The 13,887-nt window shown below is 58.1% G+C and overlaps 1 protein-coding gene across 1 annotated transcript in view; it reads left to right on the top strand.

Annotated features, from left to right (window-relative positions):
• The first annotated feature begins 7,577 nt into the window (after positions 1–7,577).
• The window catches only part of INPP5A (inositol polyphosphate-5-phosphatase A), a 193,125-nt gene continuing 186,815 nt past the window's right edge, over positions 7,578–13,887 (top strand). The window contains exon 1 of the mRNA XM_084264317.1: positions 7,578–7,724. Within this exon, the coding sequence (XP_084120443.1) occupies positions 7,650–7,724 (75 nt within the window). The 5' untranslated portion in view covers positions 7,578–7,649. The remainder of the gene's footprint in view (positions 7,725–13,887) is intronic.

Consider the following 13,887-nt stretch of genomic DNA (forward strand, 5'->3'; position numbering starts at 1 on the left):
GGTGCACAGCCGGCGTTATGTCCCTACCCCAGCAGCCCTCCACTGTGCTTCATCACCCCGGCTTTGTGAAGAAAACAATTTTCTAGAAAATTCTGCATGCAGGAAAAGAAGGGGGTTTGTTATGTGGGCGTACCGGACAGCTTCTCTTGGGCAGTGAAGGGTTAGGAGCCCTGCGGAGACAGCGGGATCAGCCTAACCACGGACGCACGCCCAAATTACATCATGCTCCTAACTGAAAAGAAACTCTGAGAAACATTAAGTGGCTTAAATTATAAATGGATCCCTTCCCCGTGTGAGATGTGTGTCTGCACTGTTTGCTTATTACCTGGGAAAGCTGCAATTTCCTTGTGAATACACCTTGGGAAGGGGTTGAGCCAGCCCGATCGATCCCTCGCTGACCCAGTTCTGTGCCAGCAGCACCCAAACCCAGTCCCCACTGCCCCTATGCAGCACCCAAAGGGACACAGCCCCCCCACCCCGTGTTTCCCCATGGGATCATGAGAACCATCCAGACCCTTCCGGGGTGGTGGGACCCCTCTGCAGCACCAGCCCCCGGCCCTGGCAGCTCCAGTTTGGTGCTGGGCGGCATCATCCAGCGCGCCCCGCTGTCTGTCCCAGCAGCGAGCAGCCACGTGCTGCTTTAACACCAGGGCAGAATTTATTTAAAAAATAAAAACACCCCCTCCCTGGCAGCCCACTGCAGACGTCAAAAAACAATTTAATAATTTAAAATGACCAGAGGACAGGTAATCCTTCTTAGGATGAAAATCGTCAGCCTTCTGGGATGAGGGTTTTAAAAATGTTCATTAGGAAATCGCTTAGCACAAGTCATTAGTGTGCTGCCACACAGCTCGTCGCTCCCCTGTGGTCTGCTGGTTTTTCCTTTGTTTTTAGGAAAATGTTTGTTCTGCCAGGCAGTGAAACAAAATAAACGTTCCCCAGGGCAGAACCTGCAGCTGCGTGTGGTGCAACACCTATTTCATGGGAATATCCACACCCCACATGCTGTGGGGGGTTTTCCCCACAGAAAGATCTGAGGAGGCGTTATGTTAGTACGTTAGTTTCAGACCCTACAGAGGGGGGACAGGGGAAATAAGGGCCGTTTTCTGGCACGCCACAGCCAAAATGCTGTGCTCAGCAGCACTGCAGCCCCTGCCTGCCCAGCCCCTCCGTGGTTCTGTCGGTGATAACAGACTCAGTCCAGGAGCAGCGAGTCGAGGGGAACATTCCCTTGCCCCAGACATTGGTGTCCTTGTTAGCTTTCTCGGGCTTGACAAGGTTCGGACGTGGGACACTGGAAGCAAGGCCTGGTGCTCGTGTATGAACGCCTCCGTGCTGAAGCCAAGCCCTGGCACAACCACACGGCGAGCCTGATGATGGCTCTGGTGATGCTGGTCTGGATCGAGCCCCCGTCCCGCAGTCCTGGCAGGGACACAGAGCTCGGAGCGCTCAGGATGACCCAGAACCAGGACGGCGGCTGCGGCATTTACTGCTGTACCGGAACAAACCACCGCTCGGGCCACGCTCCCACCGAACAAACAGGCACCCGGAGCTGCAGCTTTCCAACGCGCAGGCCCAACCTTTCCCAATTCCTGTTGTTCCGAACGTGGCTTCCTGCCCCACGCGCCAACAATGCTGGGAATGGCGCGCGTGACTTCCCGGGGCACTGTCCTGTGGCCTGACACTGCTTCAGGGGGTCAGGGCCACGCCACAAACCCCGTCACGGCCTTCTGCAGGGCTCGCTGCACGTCACCGGCAGAGGGAACACCCCAAACATAAGGCCCGATTGATGTTTTAGGATTTCCCAGGAAGTGCTTGCAAGGTATGGCTGTTTATGAGCTGCACAAAGGTAAATATTTGGATGGCCTTTAGCACTGGGGTAGCAGGCCAGGTGGATCCACCCGGAGCTAAATCCTCCTAAGGGAAAGAGCTATAGGAACAGAATAAATATGGCAAACGTGGGGGGTTGGAAGGATGCACATCTTTTATCCTGCAGGAAGGTTAAAAGCAGGAGTTGCAAACACAGTTTGGGGGGAGGGTGGTTGTTAGCTTCTATAATAATATAGGAGTTAGTATATAATATATAATAGTTTATATATAACAAATATTTAAAAGTGAATATAATATACAATAATCCCCAGACTAGAGCTGCCCCAAGCCAGGACGATGCAGCCCCGTGCCAGCGCCGAGGTCGCAGCCTGAAGCCCCGTGGCACGGAGCCACTGAGGAGATGCTCAGGAGCCACACACTCGGTCCTGGTTGCTGATTGCCAAGCTGAGACGAAATCTGCGCTCGTCCCATCGAGCTGCTACTGCATCCCCAAGAGAGAGGTTCCTGAAAAGGAACAATTGGGGTTGTTTCTTGTTCTGTTTTTGAAGTGACCAGGAAAGCATCTTTCTGCAAGGGAGACGCTTTCTGTTTGCGGCGCCACTGCAGCAGGCAGGGTCCCAGCTGGCTTCTCTTTCTCAGAGGAACAGGCTTTTCCCGGCGGGTGGTGTGACATGGAAAGATGAGCTCTGTGGATGCTCCCTACCCAGACACACAGCTTGTCATTGTTCAGGTTTCCTACTGCCCTCCGACACGCAGCATTTACCCTGGCCGTGCCCCCCAGAACCCCAACCCCACCTCACGCCCGGGAATGGGAAGGGGACGCAGTTCTCATCTCACTGTGCTTTATCTTAACCCCACCAGGCTTAAAGCAGCTGCACTTGGCCAAGCCCGGCACATGGGACATGAAGGGAGGCTGAAGCTCTTACCCAGTGTGGCAAGCAGAAAGCAAGTACCAAGAGATGACATATGCTCAGGAATCACCTGCTTTTGTGTTTAATCAATCACTTTTCTGGTGTGGTTTTTCTCTGTGTGTATACTTGGATTGCTGATAGCCTTTTCTCTCCTGCAGGACTGTCATTCATATTTGTATTCCATAGAAACACATTGATGCTGACTTTTTTAGCCAGATCTATTAATATTTTCTAAATATTCTCCACTGACTTTGTGAATCTGAAAGTGCAGGACAAACCCCTACCCCTTTGTCCTGGTTCTGGCCAGGCCAGAGTTAACCTCCCCAAGCAGCCAGCACAGGTGAGCTGAGTTGGCCCGGGCTGTTTTCCACACCACCTGACACCACTTCCCTATAAAAGCAGCTGGTTGGGGAAGGGCCTGGCTTTGTTGCCTCTGGGACTGTCTGAGTGTGGCTGGGATGTCAGGTCAGTTGGTCGGTCGGTCGGTTGGTCCTTGCTGTCAGGCAGCCCTTTGTAATTGTTGGGTCCATAAGATACTCTGTGTTAGCACTGGGTGCCAGTGTAACTGACCATTACTGTTCTACATTCACGGTGATTTTTGTCAGTAAACTGTCCTTATCCCAACCTGTGGAGGCTCTGTTTGTTTCTCCTCTGGGACTGAGGGTCATGTGGTGTTCAGCCATGGGCTGGGGCTGAACCCCCACACCCTTAACATCACCAGCAGTGCCAGAGCAGCACTCTGCTGAGGCCAGGGCTAAGAAGTTGCCTATGAGAAAGCTGGGAAGAACTGTTCCTGAGGGCATGGAGTGACAGGATGAGGGGGAAAGGTTTTAAACTCAAAAAGGGGAGATTTATGAGTTGGATGAGTGGTGGATCCCTGGCCCAGGGTGCCCAGAGAGGTGGTGGAGGCCCCATCCCAGGAGACATTCAGGTCAGGCTTGATGGGTCTCTGAGCAACCAGCTCTAGTGAAGATGTCTCTGCTCATTGTAGGATGGGAGTAGAGTGCCTCTAAAGGTCCCTTCCAACCAAACGGATTCTGTGATTCCATGATAGTAACTCCCATGTGCAGGAGCTCAAGTGGTCAGCTTGGGGTGCCACTGGCATCACAGGGAGAGCTCCATGTGTCACTGCCAGGAGACACTTGTGTGCCAGAGGTGGGCTAAGTAGTTCTGCCTGGTTTGCGGGCTCCTCTGCAAGCCCATGGCAAGACAGGGAGAGATGCAAAATGAGGAGCTGAAGGCTCCTTTTGCTGTTACACTCTCCTGTGGTTTCACCAACACTGGTGCACAGCAAGTCCTTATTCAGGGTATAGGAGTCAGGAAGCAGCATGGGTGCTGCAGGGGAACCCAGCACAGGGCAGTGTGAAGGGCAGACTTCACTGTCATCAAACTTCACTTCCATCAGCTGCTGTGCCGTTGCTGGCAGCAGAAGCAGCGGCTCCCTTCCAGCATTGTGCTGAGCGAGCTGCCTGAGGAGCAGCAGCATGGGGATTTGCTCTGCTGAGGGATGAGCAGCGCAGGGCTGGATTTCCTCACACAGCAGCAGTCCCCATCGCTCGCTGGGGCAGAGCCCCCAGCTGCATGTTCATGGCTGTAACCCCAAATTCCCCTGGGCTCCTTCCCTTTGGAGCGGACATAAAGCGATGGGAAGTGTAGGAGCAGGTGACTGGAGAGGCCAACTGAAAGGAAATAGATTTTTCAGGATTTGGCTGCAGGGCTGCTTTTAAGGCTCTTGGGCTTTTTTCCTGCTGCCAGTCGTCCCTGTCAGGAGCAACTGTGGGACTCCAGACTTCATCGTGCAGTTCTGAGGTGCCCAGGACAGACATTCATTCATCCCAAGACCAATGTGTTGAAGGGCTAGAGGAAAAGGGTTGTGCTAAAGCAAACACCTCTGACTTCTACAGCCCTCAAGCAGCTGAAGGAAAGAATTTTGCTGGGGGCGTCAGTCTGCAATACCCGTCCTGCTCTGATTTCCTCCTGCATCTGTATGCTCAGCATAAACTAATCTCATCCCACTCATTGCACGGGTGTGCATTGTCTGTCCTGTGAATCGACTCTGCCACAATGCCGTGAGAACAGCAACAATAAAGCAGTTCTGGGCATGCTGGAGAACACACCAGTGCTCCTGGACATCATCTTGGATAAAAAAAATCAGTAGCTGCTTTTGATGGGCTTTTTTCAGCACACAGTGGTGACTGTCAGCGGGCTTGGTGCTGCTTGGGGTGAGCGCTGTTCCTTCTGGAGCATCATCTCACGCTCAGGGTTATGAAAGAGCTTTCAGGCAGCGAAAGATTACATTGCATTTAAGGGTTTTAATCTGATACAGTTTGGGGTTTTGTTGTTTTTCCTGCCAGTATAAAAAGCTCTTCATAAAGATCTAATAAAAGCATAATACAGTTAGTAAAGCCATAAAGACAGCGATGAAAGTTAAGTCAAATACGATTACAGAGAACTGCGTAACCAGCGTGAGTGCTGCCTCTGCTACCCCTCTGTGATGGGCAGGAGCAGGAGCTCTGGTACCCACAGACCTGCGTGATCCTGGGGAGTGACATGTCCCACCTGATGGTGATGGCAGACCCCTGACATAGCACCAGTAACTCCTCATATCTGCTTAAGGAAAATAAATTATCTGTGCCACTGACTGCATACTTTATTCGGGACAGAGTAAACCAACAGATGTTGGGCAGTGGAGCTTTCCCCCCAGTAGTGCCTCTGCTGAACACCCCTCAGTCTGCCATTGCTGTGCAGGGAGTGCTTTTCCTTTCTCTTCTGCTTGCTTTCTTCTTGTGTGTGAACATGTCAGGTTTTATCAGGATGGTATGTTTGATCAACTCGCCTTTGGTGTATCTGACTCTTCCAGGCAGGATCGTGGTGTCTACAGAGCAGCTGTATGCAGTCGTGTCTCAGGAGCTGCACAGAACCTGAGACCTCTGGTCCAGAGTAGCACCGAGTGTCTCTGGGCACGGCAGCACCCACAGGCACCGCTGTGGTAGCGCTGCGTTGCGGCGGCTGGTCGGTGAGCACACCATGGCATTTGGTGGAGCCTGATGTTCACAGGGACCCAACCGGAGCTGCAGGTCCGGCTGCTGGTCCCTGTGCACCGTGACCCACGGCAGTTCTGTGGGAGCTGGGGCTCCTTCCCTGAGCGCAGGGGCAAGCGGGAGGCGCCGGCCAGACACCCCCAGGTATTCTGGAAACTGGAGATCACCAGAGGTGTGGAACTTGTTGTGTCGCTGGTGAAACCCCTCTCTGCAAGCGTGAGCAGACAGACTTGTTTGCCCAGCACCTTGAGCCTGGGAGAGACTTGTCCACTGACCGTAACCACGCTTCACCGACTACGATGCCAAACAAAGCGGTTGTTGTGTAAACCACACCTGAAGGCCTGTCTGGGCCTTGTGTGTTCTCTGTCCTGTGTTCAGAGCCGTACATGGGCGCTTTCCACACACAGCCAGGAGCTGGGGACAACTACCGCCCTGCTGAGGAGCGGAGCAACCCGTTCATTGCTCTGGCAGGGTGATGCGTTGGCAGGATCAGCTTCGTTCAGAGTGATGTCTTCCCACTTGGTGTGATGGGCTGTTCAGGCCCCAGGGACCGTCCTCGTCACCCCTGACTGTGCCTGTATCACCTGTTGGCCTCTGCTGTCCATCACACTCCGTGCCACAGCACCCCCAGCTCTGCCTCCAGGCGTTGTTCTCCCCTCAGTGTCACCCGTTCGCTGCTCGGATCTCGCGTGGGTTTCTGTGCGGGCTCAGGCATCCCCTGCCCGCAGCACTGGGCGCTCTCACCATCGCCTGAACCCCGCCACCTCTCCGCACGCTTCCTAAACGAGCGCCCGCACGGCTCGTTCCCGTTATCAGCCACGGAGCGCTGATAACCTCCGGGGCCAGCGGGGCTGCGCAGCCTCGCGAAGGCCAATTTACCGTTTCGCCGGCGCTGCCCAACGCCCCCTGACAGCGGCAGCCCGGGCAGACTCTGCTCGGCTGTCCCGCCCCGGCCTGCACCGCACCGCCGTGCGCGGGGGTTGCGAGTACCCCTGGGGCCCGGCCTGAGACGCTCTCGGGCCGGTTCCCGTCACCGGCGGCCGCGCTTCCCGTGAGAGATCCCCCCCTCCGGCTGCCCGCATGGGCCGGCCCCGCCGCGGGAGGCAGCGCCCGCGGGCAGACCGGCCCCCGCCCCGCCGGGACGCACCTCGCCTCACCCCGCACCAGCCGGCGGCCCCGCGCGGGTGAGCGGGCGGCGGCGGGCGCGCCCCGCCCGGCGGGCGGCGCTCGGGGAGCGGTGGCCCGGCCCTCTCCGCGGGGACGGGCGGCGGCGAGCGGAGCCCCGCGGCGAGCGGAGCGCGGCGGCCGCTCCCCGTGGGCCCCCACCGGCGCCGCCGTTGCCCCTTTAAGAGCCGCGCGGGGCCGCTGTGACGTCGCGTGCGCACAGCCCTACCCGGCCCGCCCGCCGCGCCGCCAGAGCCGGGAGCGGCGGCAGCAGCAGCGGCGGCGCCCAGCCCTGCCCAGCCGAGCGCAGCCGGGAGCGCCGAGCTCAGCCGCGCCGCTCGGTCCCGTCCCGCCCCGTCCCGCCGCCCTGCCATGCGCCGCGGCCCGGCGCCAGCCTCCGCCGGCGGGAGCCGTCCCGGCAGCAGCGCGACGACGACGACGACGGCGGCGGCGGCGGGCGAGCGCTGAGCGCCGCGGCCCCGCAGCAAGCCGCAGGGCGGCCGGCCCGCCGCGGCGCGGATGTCCGCGGGCTGCCCGCGCCGGGAGGACTCGCCGCCGCCCGCGCTCCCCGCCCGCCCGCCCGCGCCGACGGGGCGGGCCAGGCGCCCCGCTCGCCGCAGCGTCCCGCGCCCGCCCCCGGGCTCCCCGCAGCGCCGCCGCTGCCGGCCGCGCTCCGCGCTTCCGCCCGCCCGCCGCCGGCGCCATGGCGGTGAAGGGGGCCGCGGCCGGCGCCGGGGTGCTCCTGGTGACGGCCAACGTCGGGTCCCTCTTTGACGACGTAAGTGCCGCGGCCGCGCGCCCCGCGGGGGGGACGGGGACGGGCGGGGGGGGGGGGGTGGGAGCCTGGGGTCTCCGCGGGCGGCGCCGCCTCCCCGCGCCGGTCCTAGCGCCGCCGCGCCGCCCCCTGCCCCGTCCCGCGCGCTCCGGTCGCGGCCGGCCGCGGGTGGCGGCGCCGGGGGGCGGCTCTGCCCGCCGCGGAAGGGGAGGAGGGGTAGGGGGTGTCCCGCAGCCGCCTACCGCCGGTCTGCCGGGGTGCCCGGCGCTTGCCGGGGGCGGGGCGGGGGCTCCGCCGTCTGGGGGATCCGCGGCCGTCCGGGGAATGCCCTGCGTCGGGAGCGTCCCGCCTCGGGGGGGGCTTCGGCGGCGCCGTGCGGGGCGGCCCCGTCCGGCGGGTCGGTCCCTGCAGCGTCCGGGGCCGAGGCGCGGGGCTCCCCGCTGCGGGGGCTGCGGCCCGGGCTGCCCGCGGCTCTGCGCGCTGGGACGCGGGAGCAGCGTCTGGGCAGCGCGGCGCGTCGGGACGGTGTCGGGGCATCCCTCGCGCTGCTGCCGGCAGCGCAACAGTTGGTACCTCCGCAGGTACGTGGAGCGGGGCGAGTGCAGGCTGGGGCGGCTGTTGGCAGCGCCGGGGGCGCGGCCGGGCTGCGAGTTCTCCTGGGCTGCGCCCCGTGAAGCCCGTTTCTGTCGTGGTGCGAGACGTAGAAGCGCTTCTGGAGCCGAGTAATGCCTGTGTGCTGTGTCCCAGCGAGGGAGCTCCGGGGGCCTGCAGTCCCTGAGGCAGGGAATGGGGCCTGAGTGTGTCGCTCTGGCTGCGGGTGTGCGGGGTGGTTAGCTTCGTGTACCAGCCCTCCACACAGGCCGTGAGGGGCACCCCAGTAAGCAGCTGTGCTCTGTGTGTGCTCCCTACTACCTTCAAACTTTGCTTTCCCGTCGCCCCTTGTGCAGCATCTGCCTGTGAGGGATGCTGCGTGGCGTTTCGTAGGGCCTGTGTCCGTCCCATCGCTGGAGCCTGCGGTGCCCGCAGCCTCCCGTGCAGGGCTGGGGGTCAGAGGGCTCTCCTGCCTGCTCTCCCCACCCAGAGGGGTGGGAGCAGATGCTCTGGAGCACTGCTGCTGAAGGGATGCTGTGCTGTGGGACCAAACGGCTTCCTGGTTGTACCTAGTTAGTGTTTGGGACACGCTGGCCTTCCCGGGGAAGGAGATGCCTGTTTGCTGTTCATCGTTCAGCATGACCAAAGAGGGGAACGCTGCTGCTCCAGCAAGCAGCTCAGCCTTCCTTGGATGGGCTCTGCTACAGGGTGGGCAGTGGAAGGACTAGTCTGAGCTTCAGACAGTGTGCTGCTGGGTCGTTGCAGTTGGAGCTGGGACTGGTGCCTGCCCGGCCAGGCTTCGGGAGCAGCGCTGGTGTGACTGGGGTGCAGTTAAGATGTCATTAACCTGGTGTGTGGACTTGGCTTCCGAGTCACGTGTTGGGGCTGTCGGCGACTCTTTCTGCTGGTTGGGCTCTTCCTGCTCAGTTGAGGAAAACGCTTCTCTGCTGTGGCCTGAAGCGGTTTCAGTTGTGAACGAGGACTTGTGCTGTGAGAGACTTCACCTGAGCTGCCCTGGAAAACCATTTCCCATTCCTTTAGCCCAGTTTTTCCATTTTCGACTTCAGGTTTCGGGTAGAGATGCCTGCTGTAGCTAAACACCATGTTTGTAGTTAGTTTTAGCTGGGCTCGAGGGTAGTGCAGAGGTGTGCTTTTCCACAGCGCAGAAACCCTGAGCGGATGGGATGGCCGGGTCCGAGCACCCTGCGCTCACACAGCCCTTCCTCCTGCTCTGGGGATACGACTCGCTGCGGGCCGGGAGCCCCCGTGAAGCATTCCCAGCACCCGTGCCCCCATCAGAGGCTGCTGTCAGCAGGCTGGGCTTGCAGGTTTCTGGATGTGGATCTCCTGCAGCTGCCCAGCCCCTCTGGGGCGTCTGCTCCCATTTCCACGCAACGGACCCTCGAGAACTGGCTCTGTGGTGAGCCCGTCTCCCATCTGTGTGCAGAAGCCTGGACACTGCTGCGTGGCAGCAGCATGATGGGTTTGGTACGAATGCTCTCGGCTTGGCTGGCACATGCTGTACCTGCAAATGCTCTTCAGTCGAGATCAGTATTCTATAGAAGAATAAATTAAATTGCTCTTTGGTAGACAGGTTCACCTGGGTGGGATAGCCTCTCCTACATCCCTGGTGTTGCAGACCAGGCTATACTTTTGCCAAGAGAAGAAAATGGCTATTTCTCCCCGCTTTGATTGGCAGAAGTGAGTTACCATAACACACCGGTTTGCCTCTGTTGGCCGTCCGTGCACATTAATGCCCAGGTACAGTGCTGACCTGGGAGCTCATGAATAAACGTTTTACCAGAAGGAAGGACTGTGCTGGGCTTGTCTCATTCCTCTAGTAGCTTCACTGCTTCGTTACAGATGGCAACACAGCATTAGGTCTACAGAGACTCTACCGAGCTCCACAAACACGCGTGTCTCATGAATATGAACATGTCTGTTCATATTCATGTTCATGTTAGGCATCTGATGTTTGGTTGGCTGTATAAACAGTTCTTGGTGTTACCACAGCAGACTCTCACCGACAGATGAAGATGGAGTTCAGTTTACCTGTGGGTCGGTTACTCTTTCTCTCTTCTCCCTCCTCTGGTGCCTGTGGCAGGGGAGTTGGATTAGGTGATCTTTAAAGGGCCTGCCAACCCCCATGGGTCTGTGATCCCAGCCTCTCCCCTCTTTCCCCCTCCTGTTCCCCTGCTTTCTCCGCTTCCTCTGCCTGCATGGACAAAATCTTATAGTTCTGTTTCACGGGGACGGCTGCCAGTCGGGCTGCCCGGCGCTGCACCGCACCTACGGGATGGGGTTTAAACCATGCCTGTGTGCCGCCTCTCTCCTCTCCCCATCTGCTGCTTCCATTCTTTTCTGATGCTCTCCAGGCAGCTGGCTGCTGTTGGGGCTGCCCTTGGGACAGAGCCCTGGGGCTCGGTGTGAGCTGGCGCTGGGGCCGGGAGAGCTGTCGGGCCGGAGCTCATCCAAGGGACATGTGCAGGTGGCCAGGAGAAGGATGCACTGACAGTGGTGAGATGCTGTGAGCCGCCTGTGTAACACTGGGAAGTGATGCTGACGTTGTCCACAGGACTCTGTTTGCGAGGGGGGAAGGGGGAATGTTGGTGGGGTTATGTCAAACGAGTGTGTCAGCACGGGGAGTGTTTGGGCCTCGTGCAAGGCGGTTCAGCCCCCGTGCAGGGCGTTACTGGTGCTGAGCGGAACGGCCGGGCTGCTGATGCACGGCAGAGCTGGTGGTGGGACGTCGGTCCTCTGCCCGGCAGGTACCCAGGCCCTCTGCCCCTGCCTCTGTCCCTCCCACCCAGCAGATGCCTGGGAGAGACCATGGGGCTGTGCTTATTGGGGAAATTTCCCTGACCCCGTGGTCGCTGTTGGTGCTGCAGGTGAGCTGGGGTTGCTCCTGCTGGCTGCAGGCAGCTGGGGGTCTTTGGCACTCGATTTCTGGTCCCATCTCAGAAGCTTTGTCACACATTGATGGGTGCAGCCACAGATAATAAAAAAAGGGCTTAGTGCTCGTGCTTGGAAGCTGTGTCTTGCTCTGCCTCAGGTTTAGGTGGGGTTCACAGTCCATGTTGTTTGGGCCTCCGGGTGTGGATCTTCAAGGTGAAGGTTTCCAGCATGCTCAGCAGATTTCAGCCACGCAAGTTCCAGCGTTTCTGCTTGGGTTGGAACAAAGTTCATTTCTTCTGATTTCCTTTGGAGTTGGAGTGCATGAGCCCAGGTCAGGTCCTTCTGGAAACTGTTCCTTCATACCGCTGAGCATACGTGGTTCCTCTCTGTGGGAGGCTGGGGCAGCCCTTTAAATTCTCGGGACACGCTTCAGCCAGAAGAGAAGTGTGATGATGCTGGGAAAGGTAGAAGCTAAACAGGATGTGTCACCTTATTAATTTAGACAGAAGGAGGGGAGAAAGTAGGTTAAGGAATGGCTGGCGTGGTGCTGGGGTACTGATCTGGGGGATCTTGCGATGAGCACCAGCCCCACGGTCCCAGCATGTGTCCTGTGCCAAGCCCCAGCCTTCACGTGGTGGTGCCGACACGGGGCGTGAGGCTTTGAGGCTTTGGCTGGCCTTGGCCAGTCGAGGCAGGTCAGTGTCTCCCGTTCCCATGCACACACCACTGGGCAGGGGTGGGGATTTGTCATCCCCAGCCCTCTTTGAGGCAGCAGTGGTAGCGTCTTGTTGCTTTAACTCTGAGTGCAAACCTGGAGTATCCCGTGCTGCCCTGAAGGGCTGATGTCGGTCAGTTGAATCTGAACTAGATGCACTTCCCATGATGATTTCTAAAACCAGGCTCCTCTTCTGGTGTGTGGTGATCAGTGTAGAGGGCTCCTTATCACACCTCATCTTGACTTTCTGGTCTTGAAACACTGGGCGTGGGTTTATTTTGATGCTGGATATCTGTAAATTTAGGTGGTATTATGTGATAATGATAAGGGTGGTTTTGCTTTCAGTTTGGGTTTTTTTCTGGTTCTTCCTCCCCCCTCTCCTCCCCCCCAGTAACTATTTGAAGTTTGTGGAATGTTTCAGTTGTGGTAGGATGGAAAACGCACTAATTAGGCTTTGATTTCTAAATAAACATTGAGACTAGCATGTTGCAGGAGCCCGGCCGCGGTGCAGCCGGTCCGGCAGACCCAAGGGCCCCCCGGGGTGTCTTCCCTGTGCTCAGCAGCGCTGGCTGGTTCCCCGGGGCGCTGCCCCGAAACCTGCCTGGCTCATTGCCTTCCTTTGGGTGATGCTGTAGAACCCCATGCCCCTGACCCAGGGCTTCCATTTTAGGAATACGTGCTCTGGAGTGATAACACACAATGCCAAGGAAAAAGTATTTTTCAGTGTTCTCTATTGTGGGAACCCTAAAAATAAGTGCTCCTGTCATCTATCTATTTCTGTGCTCCTGCTTGCTATTCTCTGGCTGTTTTTGTGTTCTCTTTCCCATGTTAATTTGTTGTTGTTTGAGTGCTGCTGGCAATTTCTTAAACAGTGTTGTTGCCTTCTGTTTGTTTGGTTTTCTATGGCAGCATCTCAAATCAACGTTTTTCTTACAGCTCCTGCTGTATTCGTGCTTATGCTGCTTTTTGGGAGGCTCTTGTTTTGCTGGACTCCAAACCCACTTTGCAGGAGATGAAATTCTGAGATAGGCCAGAGTTTGGTACTAGCTAAACCGGCTTGAGCTATGTGAGAATCATGGTGGGGAGGAGGAAACTCTCCCCTTGCCCTCTGCAGTGCTTGTGCATTAAAAAAAGCAATACTGGAGGGGTCTGTTGTGTCTTGAGAAGGAATATGCTGGTGACGTATTGCCAGCAGGACACAGCTGTTGGCCCAGATGTGCAGCCGAACAGAGCTGAGCCCAGCGTGACGGTGTCTGGCTGCTGAGCAGCCCTCACATCGTCTGCAGCTCTTCATCTGCTCTGGGAAATGGGGCTTTGGCTTCAAACTCCTCTGCTGCCTCTTGTTCTCTTCTGCTTGTGCAGCCAGGGCTGAGCTTGGGGCACGGGCAGCCACACTGGCTGGCTTCAGTGCCACGAAGGAGTGACACCAGCCCTAACGCCCGTGCTGGCCTCCATCACCAAGTGTGCTTCCCAGGGGCATGGGGATAACTTGCCTCAAAAGAACCCTGGGACAGCGGGGGGAGCATTGTCTCAGCTTGCAGCTCTTCCTGCATTTAGCCTTAGGTCGGTGATGATGTCAGATGTGTGTATGGAGAGTGAAGCCTGTGGCTTTAACAGGGTCTTCTGAAACCCTTCACAGCCTGCTTGAAGATGTAGATGTCCATGCTGATGTACAGCTTCCTAGGTGTTGGCTTCCCAGGTGGTTTGGCTGGTGGCACCCCTGCTTGGGCACAGTGGTGTGCCAGGGGGGTTATTCGTAAGTGCTGCGCCTGCTTGGGCAAGAGCATCCCCCCTGCCCTGCTCTGTGCTGTGGTACAGGGCTGCAGCTTCCCCGGGCCTCAGGTGGCTGCTGCCCAGGTCCTGCTCACAACCAGCCCCGTGAGGGGTCACAAGCGGTGAGAGCTTGGGGTGAGTTGCAGAGCAAATTCCCCTTTTTAACACAGATGAGGACCAAGACCCAAGGGA

This window comes from Gallinula chloropus (genome assembly GCF_964237585.1).
Source record: "Gallinula chloropus genome assembly, chromosome: 5".
NCBI classification, from domain to species: domain Eukaryota; kingdom Metazoa; phylum Chordata; class Aves; order Gruiformes; family Rallidae; genus Gallinula; species Gallinula chloropus.